The 17,838-nt window shown below is 34.6% G+C and overlaps 4 protein-coding genes across 16 annotated transcripts in view; 1 reads left to right on the top strand and 3 right to left on the bottom strand.

The window, feature by feature from the left end:
• Positions 1–5,287, bottom strand: part of LOC141690180 (protein ABSCISIC ACID-INSENSITIVE 5-like) — a 43,681-nt gene extending 38,394 nt beyond the window's left edge. For 4 of the 5 annotated variants that reach the window (XM_074494849.1, XM_074494852.1, XM_074494851.1 and 1 more), the window contains exon 1: positions 5,230–5,287. The gene's annotated coding sequence lies outside the window, so the exon portion shown is untranslated. The remainder of the gene's footprint in view (positions 1–5,229) is intronic. The other variant, XM_074494854.1, reaches the window with a different exon arrangement.
• Positions 1,275–5,257, bottom strand: LOC141690178 (protein ABSCISIC ACID-INSENSITIVE 5-like). 4 transcript variants are annotated; one of them, XM_074494845.1, is made up of 5 exons: positions 5,119–5,257; positions 2,055–3,137; positions 1,880–1,951; positions 1,746–1,805; positions 1,275–1,546 (listed from the first exon to the last, which is right to left on the bottom strand). In XM_074494845.1, exons 1-5 carry the CDS (start codon positions 5,185–5,187, stop codon positions 1,460–1,462), a joined length of 1,371 nt encoding a protein of 456 aa, XP_074350946.1. In that variant the 5' UTR covers positions 5,188–5,257; the 3' UTR covers positions 1,275–1,459. The 4 variants fall into 4 exon arrangements, with proteins under 4 accessions (XP_074350946.1, XP_074350948.1, XP_074350947.1 ...); XM_074494847.1 differs by having other exon boundaries at positions 1,746–1,778; XM_074494846.1 differs by having other exon boundaries at positions 2,067–3,137.
• Positions 5,288–9,617: 4,330 nt separating the features above from the next.
• On the top strand, positions 9,618–10,577 carry LOC141692491 (germin-like protein subfamily 3 member 2). Its single transcript, XM_074497356.1, has one exon. It carries the CDS (start codon positions 9,651–9,653, stop codon positions 10,341–10,343), a length of 693 nt encoding a protein of 230 aa, XP_074353457.1. The 5' UTR covers positions 9,618–9,650; the 3' UTR covers positions 10,344–10,577.
• Positions 10,578–11,013: 436 nt separating this feature from the next.
• Positions 11,014–14,666, bottom strand: LOC141693605 (protein ABSCISIC ACID-INSENSITIVE 5-like). 6 transcript variants are annotated; one of them, XM_074498753.1, is made up of 6 exons: positions 14,528–14,666; positions 12,715–13,734; positions 12,540–12,611; positions 12,406–12,465; positions 12,093–12,206; positions 11,014–11,184 (listed from the first exon to the last, which is right to left on the bottom strand). In XM_074498753.1, the coding sequence occupies exons 1-5, from the start codon at positions 14,594–14,596 to the stop codon at positions 12,120–12,122; spliced, it is 1,308 nt and encodes a 435-aa protein (XP_074354854.1). In that variant the 5' UTR covers positions 14,597–14,666; the 3' UTR covers positions 11,014–11,184; positions 12,093–12,119. The 6 variants fall into 6 exon arrangements, with proteins under 6 accessions (XP_074354854.1, XP_074354853.1, XP_074354856.1 ...); XM_074498752.1 differs by lacking the exon at positions 11,014–11,184 and having other exon boundaries at positions 11,937–12,206; XM_074498755.1 differs by lacking the exon at positions 11,014–11,184 and having other exon boundaries at positions 11,937–12,206; positions 12,406–12,438.
• Positions 14,667–17,838: the final 3,172 nt, after the last annotated feature.

Below are 17,838 nucleotides of genomic sequence, written 5' to 3'. Positions count from 1 at the left end.
ATAAAGCTAATAGTTCAAGTTTCAATCATATATAATTTAACTATTTGATATGATCTTAATAATTATACACATTCAAATTAAAATTGTATTCATATAATTATTATTTACATCAATTTTCTATTAAAATTTATATAATATAAATAAAAATATATAAATATTAAAAGAATCCGTGTATTGCATGGGGTTTAAGCTGGTAATTAGTAATGGCCAGACGACAGGTATGTAGAATGTAACTGTAAAATGGTTTGTCTCAGTTACTCGATAGTTGCTAAAATATGACAAAGCAAACAAATTAACAATAGTTGCCATCAAGACAGGTTTATAATAATATGATAATATATATTACCAGAAGCATAGACTTTCGATTCAACGCAAAATATGATCAGTGTCAGTCGACCCAAACGACTTATCAGTTCATCCCCACACAGGGTAAACAGAGTCATTTGGTTGCTAAATAGAACATACGCAGAACCAACAAAGAATGGTTTACTTTATCATTAAACTTATTGACTTCGCTACTGCCTTGCTATCCTCTACGTCAAAGATTCAAACCCTGACCCTTTGTGATACAAAATTGGGGTAATGATGCAAACATCAAGATGTAACAACCTGTTCCCGAGTTTAATTTCAAGAGCGTAGCAGGTGAAAGAGAACTAAAGTAGGTAACTTTACACTCCTACACTTTTCCTTCCCTCTGCTTTCGTTACTAACAAAATTCGGGAGCAAGGCATAACTCTTTTATGATGTATCAAACAACCAATTGCAAGGGATTTCCGACATCAGGAATCAAACAAGCTTAAATATATTAAAGATGAACATAGAGTTCTTTCTTTAAAATCTTTCTAAACAGATTTTAACTAGAAATTTAAAATCTTTCTAAGCAGATTTTGGGAAGTATTAAAAAGTGACATAGATCATTCATGCCAGCATCCAGTAAAGAGTCATCTTAATCGTAAACTGGTATGGTTATGTCTATAACCATAGGTCATTCCGATCTTTATGCCAGCATATACTACAAATTCAACCAGTCCAGAAATCTGCTAGATCACGGCTAATAAGATCCCCCATCATACACCGCGCAACAAGTTTTTAGCATTGTACAGATGGTTGTAGAAATTTGTAGTTCATTTCTTCCACATTCCTTTGTAATAATATAAATTAGAAGCTTTGTACTAGTAAAAGAAAATATATACAGTTCATGTTCAGGAACGCATATATTAATGCTGGCACGATACCTTTACCTGCTGGTGAAGAGGCCAGAAGCATGATAAACAGAAACATAAAAACAGACACTGTAATATTAAAACAACTTTAACAAGTCAACATACACACATTGCAATGTTGAACATCCAGAAACATAAAAACCAGAAACGGAGAACGAAACAGGATTTCGGGGTTCCATCATTATTATTTATCACACAAAATGGTCCACCTCACTGAGTAAACTGCCAGTAGGCTTTTAGAATGGAGAGCTAAAACTCCTCCTCAACAATCCAAGTTTATCTTTTTTTGTAGCCGGAGCTTTGGCTATTGCTGCTTCAGAGTTCTGCATGATATTCACAAAGCACATCTCAAAAGTTAAAATACAAGAATATGGGAGAGAGCATCCAAACTTTCATCATCATATACTTAAACCGCGAGTACAAAACTTTGTAATATGTGGAGAAGCAATGCAAGCTCGCGTTTTATCTACAGTTTATATGAAATAAATTAACAATGCTAGAAACTTGAACGCGGTTTAGTACCTGTTGCTGAGATATGGTGGCTAACTCTGCCTCCTGTTCATGGCACACGAAAGAGGGGGTCTGGTCAGTAAAAGAAGTTAAACATAAAAGTGCCAACAAAATGAAGGAAAACAACTAAAAGATATGGTATTTACCAATCTCTGTCTGAGGTAAGCATTCTCATCTTTTAACTGATTCAGCTCTGCTTCCAGTTCAATAGTGTAAGCCTGTCCATACAAAGAATTACAAAAGACATTACATAATAGGATTCTTAAAGTAACAGCAGTTGAAGTAAAGATTGCAAGTTAAGAACTAAGAAAAGAGCGGTACAAGTTTCCTTGCCCTGGATCTTGCTGCCGACTCCCTATTTTTTATCATCCTCTTTTGCCGCCTCTCAACCACCCTCTCTCCCGGGCCATCTATTAACCGCTTCCTTCCTGACTTGCTCATACCAATCCCATCAGAGGAAACAGGACTCGTCTGTTTAAAACTTTCAATTCCACATCCATTAGCAGGTTGGCATGCGCTGGCGCTACTCCTTCCACCTCGCAGGAAAGCTGCTACATTTGCACCACCAATTTGTGATAGTGTTTTGAATGGAGGAACATTAACACTACCAGCACCACCACATCCCAAAACCATAAAGCCAGATGCTGGTCTACTGTTGCGGTTTACATATAAACCATAAGACAGCTGAAGTTGAGGCTGAGATGGCGACTGAAGCTGAGGCAGCTGAGGAAGAGGAGGAGGAGGGGGAGGAGAGGGATAGGGAGGTGGAGCAAGTTGCACAGGTGCTGCACTTTCATCTCGGACTACTCCCACCTTGACTAGAAAATCCTCCAGTGTCATTTCTCCATATGTGGGATCATTCTGCTTGGAACCATCATGAGTAAAACTATTGCTGCTTTGCTGAGTTCTACTGAGCTCAGACCAGACTTCTTCCACTGTTCTTTGATTCAGAGGTGCTGGAACACTCAATGATCCTTGTCTTGGCAAGTTCACTTGTCTTGCAATATTGCCCCTCTCATTTGAAGTCTCGCCAAACTGATATTGTGGATTCACGGTGGTCACACTTGTCATGGGTGCTGATGCAGGCACGGGTGTGTTGGCATTCTGAGCTTGTGCTAAGTTTTCTTCCGCAGTCCAAATGCTTTGAAGGAACTCATCCATATTCATGGATCCATAGTTCTTTCCACTACCCGTAAGAGTGTTCTGAAATTCATTTAAGGTGAGGGAGTAAATTGATGACTGGCGGCTGAATGACGGAGGGTTATTTAACCTGATCTGTTCTTCCTCTTCACTACGCAATGCTGATTCGACCTCATTTTCAGACTGATCAGCATCCATTCCGGGATTTTGGTCTTGCTGGTGAGACATATTTTTACTTGCAATAAATTGTATTTCAGCTGCAGCCTGCAGTTGAGTTGAGAGAGAGCAATAGATTTGTTATGGATGGATAGAGATATCTTCCTTCAGCCACAATTAATAAAATTTGCACTGTTGACACACACACACGCATATATTTTTCTAATTACTGGTACATATTGTACCTCCAAAAACTCTAGTAAAATTACATACATGAGATTAACAATGATGATTAACCACATGCTGATCTGAGACTGAGAAGTGAAAGCTTCGGAAATATACTTAAACATAATAAAATTTTCATGCAGGATAACACTGGTATCAAATATTGTGGTACCTTGTGACAAAGTTGATTATAAACCTACATATCTTAAACAAATTCATTTAGAGAGCTGAATCAGATGTAACAAATGATAACATAATATTTTTCGCAACAAATGTGGAGTAAAATCTTATAGTTGGAGATCATTCCAAATATCTAACTATATTATAATACGGTAATAAAACTTCAAAACTCATCCAAGTAGACTAAATCCATATGTTTAGTTGAACCAATATTTAAAGAGAATAGCATCATCAACCAACACAAAATATGACAATTGAAAGAAATAGATACGATCCATACTCATAACATGGTATAATAATTTGAAGACTTTCCACAGTAAATATAACAAGAAACCACCAAGGTACCTTCTTATAGCATATTATGGTTTGAAACCTTTGATTGTATTGTAATGACTTGAACCAGAGGCGGATCCTCTGAGGGGGCCGACCCCCTTTAAATTTTTAATTTAGTTAAATATGTATATTCAAATTATTTAAAAATTAAAAATGACCTCACGTAATTTTTGCCAAAAAAAAAGATTGCCCCCTACTTAAAAAAATTAGATGTCAAAAAACTTTATATTGGGGCAACATTTATACATAAAAGGTATATATTTTTTGTTTTAAAAAAATTATGAGTTACAAATCAAAATAGAAGTTAGGAATATATGACAAAAAAGGATAGAAATAGATATTGAACTAGCATTTCTACTTAAACCACATATTTCTTTATTAGCTTTTGATCAAAATTCTATCCTTCAGAATTTGATCAAATACGTCTTCAAATCACTTAAAGGTCAGCTTTTTAAGTATACAGTTGACACAAGAATCAAAGTTGATTTTCAAATTTGAATGGTATTCTTGACCTCGTTTAAAATATGGTTAAAAAATACAATGATAGGGGTGTTATTCGGTTCGGACGAGTCGAGTTTCCGGCCAGGTTTCATTGAGTCGAGCTGCCTCGTTTAGTTAAACGAGCCTAAACCTCTGCGCGAACCCGAGTCTACCCGACTCGTTAATTTTCACGAGTTTTAACGAGCCGAGCGAGCCAACTCGTTCAATTTTATACTAAATCGAGCATAAAACGCTACCCGAATTCGGCTCGTTTAATTTCACGAGTCAAGTTAAGCCGACTCGTTTAATTAAACGAGCTGAAAACTTTACCCGGACTCGAGCTCGTTTACTAAACGAGCCGAGCCGAGACCCATAAAACGAGTTCGAGCCGGGCGATCTCGCGAGCTGCCCCAATCTTATTACAACCTAACACAAAGAAATTGAATATCCTTTGAGGTTATATCTAGGTGATTCTAACGGTTACAACTGCAACTGCAATATTTTTAATAATCTAATATATAAGATCGTATTTTTGATTATTTTCGAGTCGAGCTCGAGCTTATTTAAAGCTGAACACAAGCTGAACACGAGCAACACGAGCAGAACATGCCAAATGCTCGGTTCGAGCTCATTAACAAAAAATTTCGACCCCCTTATATTCGAAGCTGAATCCGCCACCGACTTGAACTAGCAATGAATAATATCAAATGACTAGTTCAACCTTAGATTCTGTATTAAAAAAAATTATAGTAACGATCAAACTAAAGTTATAGTAAAGATCAAACTATTTTGCAAATGTGATTAATTGCAATATGTGATGAAAAAAAAATACAACTAGACATATAGTAAAATCATCAAGAAGATGAGTTACCTTACTAGGAGGGCGAGAACTATGTTGTTTCACTTTGAACAGGCTAAACCGACCTCCATTATTTTGCATACACCGAGAGATACAGATAGAAAATGAGACCGGCTACAAGAGGGTGGTAAATATACACACAGCATTACCCTTCAGCTTCTCTATTTAATATATTTTGTACACTGTGCTTCTTAAAATGTAAAAGTGTATCTATAAAATAATATATAATATAAATATTTATAAAATAATATAATAAAATGCTTTTGCCTAATAAAGCTTAGAAGAAAAACACCCATATAACAACATTTATTCCTTTAAACAACAATTTACTTAACTCAAATGACACATATAATAAACTAAAAGAAATAACAAAGTTACAATATATTAATTAAAACGTAATTTCCTAGTCTAAAGATACATTTTTATTATTAGATGATGTTTAAATTGTATATTTGAAAGGAAAATTATGATTTTAACAAAGTGTTTCAGGACTTTAGAGAAAAATCATTACATATGATTATTAACTTTGTAATTATGATTAAATTGCAAATATGGTTGAATCACAGTTCAAAATTTTATAGATATTTTTTATAATAAAATATCATTTAACTGTGTGGTTGCATGGAGGGCAGAAGAAAACCATCCTCTGATGGACACGTGCTTAACAGATGGCACCCACAGAAGTATGGTGTTGATGAGTGTTCATTTCAATGTGTTGACAAGTGTTCATTTCAAATTTTGTTGCTAACGTTGCAGTTTCTTTATCCCAACATATTCTCTCATTTTCATAATAATAATGAGAGGATATTTTCCATCCGTATTATGCGACAGATTAAAGTTTTAAAATATTTATCCATTTTCAAAAAATAGGTATATTATAATTTATTTTTTTTGCTAAATGTATATTATAAAATTTTAACATTGTTAATGTAATTATACTAGTATCAGTGTATATAATATTAATTACATTAAATACACCGTTATTTAAGACATAAAAAATAACTTTAAAAATAGATATGATTTTATATGTGTTGTAGATTTTATCTTGAAAATATAAAATAAGTTATATAATTTAAATAGTGGCATTGAAATGATAAATTATGTAATGTAGATTTTGAAGATAATTATTTTGAGAAAGAGGAACTAACATTATTACAAAATCAAATTATAATTATTTATAAATTTGTATACATAAAAAATTGATAACAAAAATATAAAGTTTAAAATATAAAAATCAAATTTGTCATGGTAAATAGCTATACTCGCGTAATATAACTCAAAACAATTATGTTCACGATAAAGTTATAAATAAATATGACAATAACGAAAGTATAATGTATAACATGTACATAAATAAATCAAAGATTAATAGAATAGCTCAACGTAGATTTTAGATGCTTAGTAAATATAATTGGTTGAGTTTAGATTTATATTAAAAATTAAGAAAAAGTAAGAATATCATTATTTACTGCCATTTAATCAATATATTTTAAAATTTTAAGTTATATTATAATTTTCCAAGTTGTTTTGGTACATAGTTTTCAAGTAATCAACATATTCTAAAATCTTACTCCCGCCCTATGTCCCATGTTCAATTTTTTTTATCTTTATTAAAATAAATTAGTTAAAAAACTTTTTCTTATGAATATCTCTATTTAATATCTTGAATTGAAAATTAAGAATAAAATCTTGAAAATAGGATTTATAAAAATAGTTTTAAAAGATAACCTTTGAATGACTTTAAAAGTAAAAAGTGTCAAAAATTAAATAAAAGACATGCAGTATTAAAGATGAAACTGAAAGTTTTGTCCAACATATATTCCTTCTCAACTTCTTCGTAGACTTATGAATTCGTATGTACTCGGGCTTAATTTCTTTTAGATAGATATTTTATAATTGGACCATATTATATTAAAAGATTGTATTAAGTAACTATTTTCACTTAAATACGCTCTAAACATATGTGTAATTTTTTTTAAAACATATTTTAGTTCTGATACCACTTGTTACTTAACATGGTATGAAAACTCGGTTTAGGGAGGAATTCGGATTCGAGTCCTCTCACGCCATTCATACTATTGAAGAGGGAGTGTTAAAGAGTATCCACCGATTTAAGGGCATCAATGTTTGAATAGAGGTTTAGATTCGATTTAGTATAAAATTAAACGAGTCGGCTCGTTAAAACTGACTCGTTTAATTTGACGAGCTAGCTCGACCCGACTCGTGAAATTAAATGAGTCGAGTTTGGATAGAGATTTAGCCTATATTAGTTAAACGAGTCGATTTGACTCGAATTAATTAATCTCGCTTCAAATTACGCCATGCTCGAAATTCGGTTAATTCACCCCTAATTACAGCCCTACTTGTGAGTTGTGATCACTGTTATAAAAAATAGGAATCAGACCTAATCGGTTCAGTTACTGATTATGATTAAATCGGAGTAAAGTCGGATATATGTAATATTGAAATATTATTTAATATATCAATATAATTATATTAGTTATTTTTTATTTTATTTTTTTATCCTAGGTAACCCGCAGCCGCTACCCTTCGGATGCGCACTAGGTAAACCCTACGGGCTCACGTAATAGCCAGCAAATCACGTGAACGAAGGTAAACCGTATTTAAACAACGTTCTGACTCATAAAAAACCCCTATAACAATTAATCAGATTACAAAAAATGAATACACCAGAAAGACAAATTAAAGATTTTTAAAACATTTGTTAATGGTTTAGGGCTGATTAATTAAAAGATATGATATACAACTTGTGAAACCCCTAACTGCTTCTTCTCTCTTTTTTCTCCGTGATTGTGAACGCATTGCTATGTGGCTCCGGTAAGTCTGTTGGAGCTAAGTATTCTCTATTTTTATATTTCTAAATTCTGTATCTGATTATATATTGTTTTTACATTCATGTTTTATTTTGTTATTTGGTTAATTACATATTTTTATGAGATTATATAATTGGATCATTGTTGCGTTAGAATATTCCCAATAGACTACCAACACTAATGACAACTTAAATGAAAATAACCAAATAAAGTTGAGAAATTTAGGAAAAAGCAAAAGAAAATAAAATTAAAGTTAAGAAATTGATGATCAATCACTATTTTTAAAATGAAGTGGGGCTGGACTCTGGAGCGTGCTGCAGTGCTGCAGTGCTGCAGACACGAGTATAACAGAAGGAGCTCAACTAATTCAGTTTTTTCAGTTAAATTTGTATACCTAGTGTAAGTTAGGCAATAATTTTTTCAAAAAAAGTTCAATCTTCTCCAGGGATAAGTGACTAGATGTTATTGGTTTTTTCAGAGTTTGATAAATTGATACATTTTTTGTTGGAAATAAATATTCTCTCTTTTTATATTTCTAAATTTAATCTCTGATTATATATTGTTTGTACCTTCGTATTTTATTTTGTTATTTGATTAATTGCATGTTTTTTAGATATTACATAATTGTATCATTGTTGCGCTTACGATAGAATATTCCCGATAGACTACCAACTAATGACAACTTAAATGAAAATGATCTAAGGTTTCTTTCAGAGATGAACAACAAAATAAAAGATGATGAAATTAAAGTTGAGAAATTTAACTTAGCAAAAAAAAAAAAGTTAAGAAATTTAGGAAAAAAGCGAAAGAAATTGCAGACACAAGTATAACAGAAATAGCTCAACTAATTCAGTTTTTTTCAGTTTAAGATTGTATACCTAGCTGGAACAAGAGACTGGTGATGGCCCTTGTGGTCGACATTAAGTTGTCTATTCACCCATTGCCTTCGGAAATTTAACGACGAAGCCATGGAAGCCCGTACTAAGAATCCAGAAATTGGTTTTAGGATTCATCAGGCTTCCTGGAATTTGTCGTAACATTTCCAGATGCGCGCTTGCTAAATTATTTTGTATACCGGTTTCTGTAAAATGCTTTGTCTAAAGCAAACGTTTTGGAAAATATCAGCTCCCAGGAATGTAGTGTAAGAACTGGAGTGATTGAACATGCACTTCATTGGATTCCAACAAACAGGGATAAATTGTAATCTTCACCAATCTTTCAAGCTTTGGGTACACGCAATGGTGCATGATTAACTTTCCCTTTGTTTATTACTGAAACTGATCAACTAAAGATAAACCCATTCATACATAAATAAAGCTTGGTTACCTAGTTTAAGACCAAATTGACCTAAATAGTGCACTCCAATAGATTTTCGGAACAATTCTGCATTTAACCATTCATATTTAAGAAATTAAGTTCCAACTAATTTTAACATTCCATCAACTGATTATTCTAATAAAATGGGAGGGATAACAGTTGAAAATCATCACAGGACATTATCAGCATTTTGCTTTTAAAAAAAAAACCATTCTCATCAACTCGCAGGCTTCCACGCCTGAGGGATAAAATCATTGCTCATGCTTTATTGCCCATCCTAATTACCCATCCAAGTAATGTAACATGTGGTCTGATCTTTAGTTTTACTAATGCAAGAACATGATATCTGTGTGTGTATTCTTCTATAAAAGGCCATTCATAAATGTTTCTACAATGAAGGGAGGAGGAAGAAGAAAAGTTATGTCACCCATACTAGCCCTATTTTCAGTTTTTCTGTCCCTCCATTATCAAGTCATATACTCCTCTGATCCAGACCCTGTTCAGGATTTCTGCATACCACACACCGCATTAAATGTCACTCGAACAATGAGGTCTGATCTCATCCCATGCAAAAACCTGGTAGATGTTATCCCCGATGATTTCATCTTTTCAGGTATAAAACATCCTGGAAATTTCTCAGACTCTGGAATATCAGCAATATCCGTGAGTCCAAAAACTTTTCCAGGTCTCAACACCCAAGGTATGTCTTTTGTACGTTCCGATCTCAAAGTCAACGGTGTCAATGCTCCACATTTCCACCCCAGGGCAACTGAAATAACATACATCGTTCAAGGCCGAGTTTACTCTGGTTTTGTGGATTCAACAAACCGAGTTTTTGCCAGAATTATTGAGAAAGGGGAGGTGATGGTATTTCCCAGGGGTTTAGTTCACTTTCAGATGAATGTTGGAAGGTCAACTGCAACAGTTTTTGGTAGCTTTAATAGCCAAAATCCAGGAATGCAGAAGATCCCCTCAATCATTTTCGGGTCAGGAATTAACGATAAACTCTTAGAAAAGGCTTTTGGATTGACTTCTAAGCAGATTGGAAAGATTAGGAAGAAATTCCTACCTAAAAACCTAAGTTAGAAAGAAAGTATGGCCAAATTTTCTTGTGTGCTTTTCTCTGTAGTGAGTAGCCTCTTCGAGTATATTGGCCAGATTCAGTAGACTGGTACTAAGAGTGCACAGTTTGAAGTGTCTCTAGCATAAGAAGTTAAGAACTAGTGAATTATCTAATTTCCTTCCTGTATCCGTTGTATGAATTGTCTTGTGGCATTAGAACTAGATCATCTAATACTCCTTTCATTATAATTATTACTATGTGATAACAGAAAAGCAATTGCAGCTTCCAAAACGCTTCATAAGAGCAAGTCCAATACTAATGCTATAGGAGTAATAGCACCTTGCATTGGACATGTTCTAATGGGGATTACAGAACAGAGATGCATAGAAGGTGAGCGTATTTTTTCAAACAAACAATAGTAGAAAGATGAAAAGAAAAAAAAATGAGTGGGTGCCCGTAGAGGCATACAAATTTACTTGAGATTATATATAGGACCTCAATTGAATATCCTAATTCCTGACTTTTCATGAGTAAATTAGATAATAAATCAAAGATATGCAAGCAATTCATACCAACGGGCTTCAAGAAAAAACCCATTGACGGTATATAAACCCGCCACAGAAATTGAACGAAAAATCATTTATACGGAATGCGTTACAGAAATACAGTTCTCTTACAAAATATCTAACATATAATAGATAAAAGAAACCATAAAGCTAACCTGTGAAACCCCATAACCTAGCAAAAGAACTATAGATAGTGAAGATCGCTTGTTTGTCTATAGAACGGTATCCTCTCCGATCAAAAGTGCTTTCATAATCGCATTGCCCATGCCATTTGCAAGTGGAAATAAGTGGCCAGTCCCTGCAAGTTCATGGTATCGAATCAATGTTTAAAACTTACAAACACTATAACTTTACTAACCTATTTTTTAGTTCATAAAGATTGTAGAACATTATGAACCAAAAAATGTTATCAGTGAAACTAATTTATTTTAGTTTCCGCTATTGATTAATAGCTGGATCCTCCCGTAAATAGATAACGAATCTTAATGAGGCTGTAGGTTCACACTAACTACATGGACACTTAAAAATATATAAGATCGTCATAAATCTCAGTCACCTGAGGTCATCACTAATTTCAGTCACCTGCTAGAGGTAATATGTGAAGTCCTGGAAATATATTTTCTAATTGTTCAGGTCAGAGTTTATATTTATCAATCCCAATTCTGAAGGGCAGTGTGGTTGCGGCGAGTCTTTCATGACATCATCCAGTAAAGAGTCATCTTAATCGTAAAGTGGTATGGTTATGTCTATAACCATAGGTCATTCCGATCTTTATGCCAGCATATACTACAAATTCAACCAGTCCAGAAATCTGCTAGATCACGGCTAATAAGATCCCCCATCATACACCGCGCAACAAGTTTTTAGCATTGTACAGATGGCTGTAGAAAGTTGTAATTCATTTCTTCCACATTCCTTTGTAAAAATATAAATTAGAAGCTTTGTACTAGTATAAGAAAATATATACAGTTCATGTTCAGGAACGCATATATTTATGCTGGCACGATACCTTTACCTGCTGGTGAAGAGGCCAGAAGCATGATAAACAGAAACATAAAAACAGACACTGTAATATTAAAACAACTTTAACAAGTCAACATACACACATTGCAATGTTGAACATCCAGAAACATAAAAACCAGAAACGGAGAACGAAACAGGATTTCGGGGTTCCATCATTATTATTTATCACACAAAATGGTCCACCTCACTGAGTAAACTGCCAGTAGGCTTTTAGAATGGAGAGCTAAAACTCCTCCTCAACAATCCAAGTTTATCTTTTTTTGTAGCCGGAGCTTTGGCTATAGCTGCTTCAGAGTTCTGCATGATATTCACAAAGCACATCTCAAAAGTTAAAATACAAGAATATGGGAGAGAGCATCCAAACTTTCATCATCATATACTTAAACCGCGAGTACAAAACTTTGTAATATGTGGAGAAGCAATGCAAGCTCGCGTTTTATCTACAGTTTATATGAAATAAATTAACAATGCTAGAAACTTGAACGCGGTTTAGTACCTGTTGCTGAGATATGGTGGCTAACTCTGCCTCCTGTTCATGGCACACGAAAGAGGGGGTCTGGTCAGTAAAAGAAGTTAAACATAAAAGTGCCAACAAAATGAAGGTAAACAACTAAAAGATATGGTATTTACCAATCTCTGTCTGAGGTAAGCATTCTCATCTTTTAACTGATTCAGCTCTGCTTCCAGTTCAATAGTGTAAGCCTGTCCATACAAAGAATTACAAAAGACATTACATAATAGGATTCTTAAAGTAACAGCAGTTGAAGTAAAGATTGCAAGTTAAGAACTAAGAAAAGAGCGGTACAAGTTTCCTTGCCCTGGATCTTGCTGCCGACTCCCTATTTTTTATCATCCTCTTTTGCCGCCTCTCAACCACCCTCTCTCCCGGGCCATCTATTAACCGCTTCCTTCCTGGCTTGCTCATACCAATCCCATCAGAGGCGCTACTCCTTCCACCTGGCAGGAAAGCTGCTACATTTGCACCACCAATTTGTGATAGTGTTTTGAATGGAGGAACATTAACACTACCAGCACCACCACATCCCAAAACCATAAAGCCAGATGCTGGTCTACTGTTGCGGTTTACATATAAACCATAAGACAGCTGAGGTTGAGGCTGAGATGGCGACTGAAGCTGAGGCAGCTGAGGAAGAGGAGGAGGAGGGGGAGGAGAGGGATAGGGAGGTGGAGCAAGTTGCACAGGTGCTGCACTTTCATCTCGGACTACTCCCACCTTGACTAGAAAATCCTCCAGTGTCATTTCTCCATATGTGGGATCATTCTGCTTGGAACCATCATGAGTAAAACTATTGCTGCTTTGCTGAGTTCTACTGAGCTCAGACCAGACTTCTTCCACTGTTCTTTGGTTCAGAGGTGCTGGAACACTCAATGATCCTTGTCTTGGCAAGTTCACTTGTCTTGCAATATTGCCCCTCTCATTTGAAGTCCCGCCAAACTGATATTGTAGATTCACGGTGGTCACACTTGTCATGGGTGCTGATGCAGGCACGGGTGTGTTGGCATTCTGAGCTTGTGCTTCGTTTTCTTCCGCAGTCCAAATGCTTTGAAGGAACTCATCCATATTCATGGATCCATAGTTCTTTCCACTACCCGTAAGAGTGTTCTGAAATTCATTTAAGGTGAGGGAGTAAATTGACGACTGGCGGCTGAATGACGGAGGGTTATTTAACCTGATCTGTTCTTCCTCTTCACTACGCAATGCTGATTCGACCTCATTTTCAGACTGATCAGCATCCATTCCGGGATTTTGGTCTTGCTGGTGAGACATATTTTTACTTGCAATAAATTGTATTTCAGCTGCAGCCTGCAGTTGAGTTGAGAGAGAGCAATAGATTTGTTATGGATGGATAGAGATATCTTCCTTCAGCCACAATTAATAAAATTTGCACTGTTGACACACACACAAGCATATATTTTTCTAATTACTGGTACATATTGTACCTCCAAAAACTCTAGTAAAATTACATACATGAGATTAACAATGATGATTAACCACATGCTGATCTGAGACTGAGAAGTGAAAGCTTCGGAAATATACTTAAACATAATAAAATTTTCATGCAGGATAACACTGGTATCAAATATTGTGGTACCTTGTGACAAAGTTGATTATAAACCTACATATCTTAACCAATTTCATTTAGAGAGCTGAATCAGATGTAACAAATGCTAACATAATGTTTTCACAAGGTGGAGTAAAATCTTATAGCTGGAGATCATTCCAAATATCAAAAACTATATAAATACGGTAATAAAACTTCAAAACTCATCCAAGTAGACTAAATCCATATGTTTAGTTGAACCAATATTTAAAGAGAATAGCATCATCAACCAACACAAAATATGACTATTGAAAGAAATAGATATGATCCATGCTCATAACATGGTATAATACTTTGAACACTTTCCACAGTAAATATAACAAGAAACCACCAAGGTACCTTATGAATAATATCAAATGACTAGTTCAACCTTAGATTCTGTATTAAATTTTTTTATAGTAAAGCTCAAACCATTTTGCAAATATGATTAATTGAAATATATGATGAAAAAAATACAACTAGACATATAGTAAAATCGTCAAGAAGATGAGTTACCTTACTTGGAGGCCGAGAACTAAGTTGTTTCACTTTGAACAGGCTAAACCCATCTCCATTATTTTGCATACCAGCTACAAGAGTATATTTTGTACGTGCTTCTTAAAATGTAAAAGTATATCTATAAAATAATATGTAATATAAATATTTATAAAATAATATAATAAAATGCTTCTGCCTAATAAAACTTAGAAGAAATACACCCATAAAACAACATTGATTCCTTTAAACAAAAATTTACTTAACTCAAATGACACATATAATAAACTAAAAGAAATAATGAAGTTACAATATATTAATTATAAAAAGTCATTTACTAGTCTAAAGATTCATTTTTATTATTAGATGATTTTTAAATTGTATATTTGAAAGGAAAATTATGATTTTAACAAAGTGTTCAGGACTTTAGAGAAAAATCATTACATATGATTATTAACTTTGTAATTATAATTAAACTGGAAATATGGTTGAACCATGTTCAAAATTTTATAGATATTTGTTTAATAAAATATCATTTAACTGTGTGGTTGCATGAAGGGCAAAAAAATACCATCCTCTCACAGACACATGCTTAACAGATGGCAGCCTCAGAAGTATGGTGTTGATGAGTGTTCACTTCAATTTTTGTTGCTGACGTTGTGTGTAACAAACTCTTACAGTTCTTTTTAAACCCAATGCTCATCTTTTTTGTTTTTTTTTTGAGTTTGGACTTTGGAGTAGTTTGATGTTCTCGGGTATCCTTTCTTCATCTTTATCCCAATATATACCCTCACTTCCATGACAATAATGAGTGGATTTTTTTCATCAGTATTATGCTGACAGATTAAAGTTTTAAAATATTTATACATTTTCAAAAAATATAGGTATACTTTAAAATTTCTTTTTTTTGCTAAATATATATTATAAATTTTAACATTGTTAATATAATTATACTAGTATTAGTGTATATAATATTAATTACATTAAATACACTGTTATTTAAGACATAAAAGATAGCTTTAAAAATAGATATAATGTTATATGTATTGTAGATTTTATTTTAAAAATATAAAATAAATTATATAATTTAAATAGTGGCATTGAAATGATAAATTATGTGATATAGATTTTGAAGATAATTATTTTGAGAAAGAGGAACTAACATTATTACAAAATCAAATTATAATTATTTATAAATTTGTATACATCAAAAATTGATAACAAAATACAAAGTTCAAAGTATAACAATCAAATTTGTCATGGTAAATAGCTATACTCGTGAAATATAACTTAAAAAAATTATGTTCACGACAAAGTTATAAATATGACAAGTATCATGTACATAAATCAAAGATTAATAGCTCAACATAGATTTTAGATGTTTAGTAAACATAATTGGTTGAGTTTAGATTTATATTAAAAAGTAAGAAAAAGTAAGAATATCATTATTTACCACCATTTACTCAATATATTTTAAAATCTTAAGTTATATTATAATTTTTCAAGTTGTTTTGGTAGATAGCCAGTAATCAACATATTCTGAAATCTTGCTCCATCCCTTTGTCCCATGTTCAAATTTTTTTATCTTTAATAAAATAAATTAGTTAATGATAACTCCTGGTGGCGGGGCCGCTCCTTCGACGCCGTGCCTGTATCTTTCGCCGCTGTAGAGGTGTCCGTGTAGCTGTTGTGGGGTTCCTACAAAACAACACCGGAAGGGGGGTTTGAGTCCCGCGGCGCCTCCGGTGTGAGAGTAGAACTCACTTTTAGGGAAGATGAAGATATATAAGAATAAATGGTGGTTGTGTGTGTATATGAGTTTAAGAGATTGATTAATCCCAAAACTTTACCTTATTGGGCTATTTATAGCTCAAGGGTAGGGTTTTGGGGTTGGTATCTTTAAATCGTAACCATCGGTTCTGGGAGCGGAGGACACCTGACTGGAGTGGGTGCTTTACACGTGTCAGTGCGGGACTGGCCGCAGAATGTTCTGAGGATCTTCTAACACGTGCCATTATTATCTCCATGATTGATGGGTGACAGTTATCCCTGTCATGTGATTGGGAAAGTGTCTCATATGCTAGGATTCTCCAAGGCTGGAATTGCTGGATTGGGCCAGTCAGGACTAGAGGTGCGCGAGACTGGATTGAGTTAGGAGTACAGGACTAGTCCTTCCAGGAGCCATATGGAGTTAGGAGTCCAAGAATAGTCCTTGTAGGAGCTACATGTACTATCATGTGCCCCTCACTCCCTTATGCGGATTTTCTGGATGGGGCAGTAAGTTTGGGCTTGTTTGAAGAACATGAGCTTTTGATTGTTGTCTTTAGAAGAATTTGAGTTTTTCTTGCCCCCCAGTCCGGATTGCGTTGAGTTTAGCCAATCAGGACTGAAGTTGGTTGTCTCTAGAAGAATTTGAGCTTTTCTTGCCCTCCAGTTCAGATTGCGTTGAGTTCAGACAATCAGGACTAAAGTTGGTTGTCTTTAGAAGAGTTTGAGCTTTTCTTGCCCCCAGTCCAAATTGAGTTGAGTTCGGCCAAACAGGACTAAGGTTGGTTGTTCTTAGAAGAATTTGAACTTTAATTGCCCCCAGTCCGGATTGCGTTGAGTTTAGCCGATCAGGACTAAAGTTGGTTGTCTCTAGAAGAATTTGAGCTTTTCTTGCCCCCCAGTCCGGATTGCGTTGAGTTCAGCCAATCAGAACTAAAGTTGGTTGTCTTTAGAAGAGTTTGAGCTTTTCTTGCCCCTGGTCCGGATTGAGTTGAGTTCGGAAAAATCAGGAGTAAGGTTGGTTGTTCTTAGAAGAGTGAGCTTTTCTTGCCCCCAGTCCAGATTGAGTTGAGTTCGGCCAATCAGGACTAAGGTTGGTTGTTCTTAGCAGAATTTGAACTTTAATTGCCCCCAGTCCGGATTGCGTTGAGTTCATCCAATCAGGACTAAAGTTGGTTATTTTTAGAAGAGTTTGGGCTTTTCTTGCCCCCAGTCTGGATTGAGTTGAGTTCAACCAATCAGGACTAAAGTTGGTTGTCTTTAGAAGAGTTTGAGCTTTTCTTTCCCCCAGTCTGGATTGAGTTGAGTTCGGCCAATCAGGACTAAGGTTGGTTGTTCTTAGAAGAATTTGAGCTTTAACTGCCCCCAGTCCGGATTGCATTGAGTTCCGCCAATCAATACTAAAAGTTGGTTGTCTTTAGAAGAGTTTGAGCTTTTCTTGGCCCCAGTCCGGATTGAATTGAGTTCATCCAGTCAGGACTAATGTTGGTTGCTCTTAGAAGAATTTGAGCTTTAATTGCCCCCAGTCCGGATTGATTTGAGTTCAGCTAATCAGGACTAAAGTT

The sequence above is a fragment of the Apium graveolens genome, chromosome 10, assembly GCF_009905375.1.
Source record: "Apium graveolens cultivar Ventura chromosome 10, ASM990537v1, whole genome shotgun sequence".
Lineage (NCBI taxonomy): Eukaryota > Viridiplantae > Streptophyta > Magnoliopsida > Apiales > Apiaceae > Apium > Apium graveolens.
This window is presented reverse-complemented; position numbering and strand designations above follow the sequence as displayed.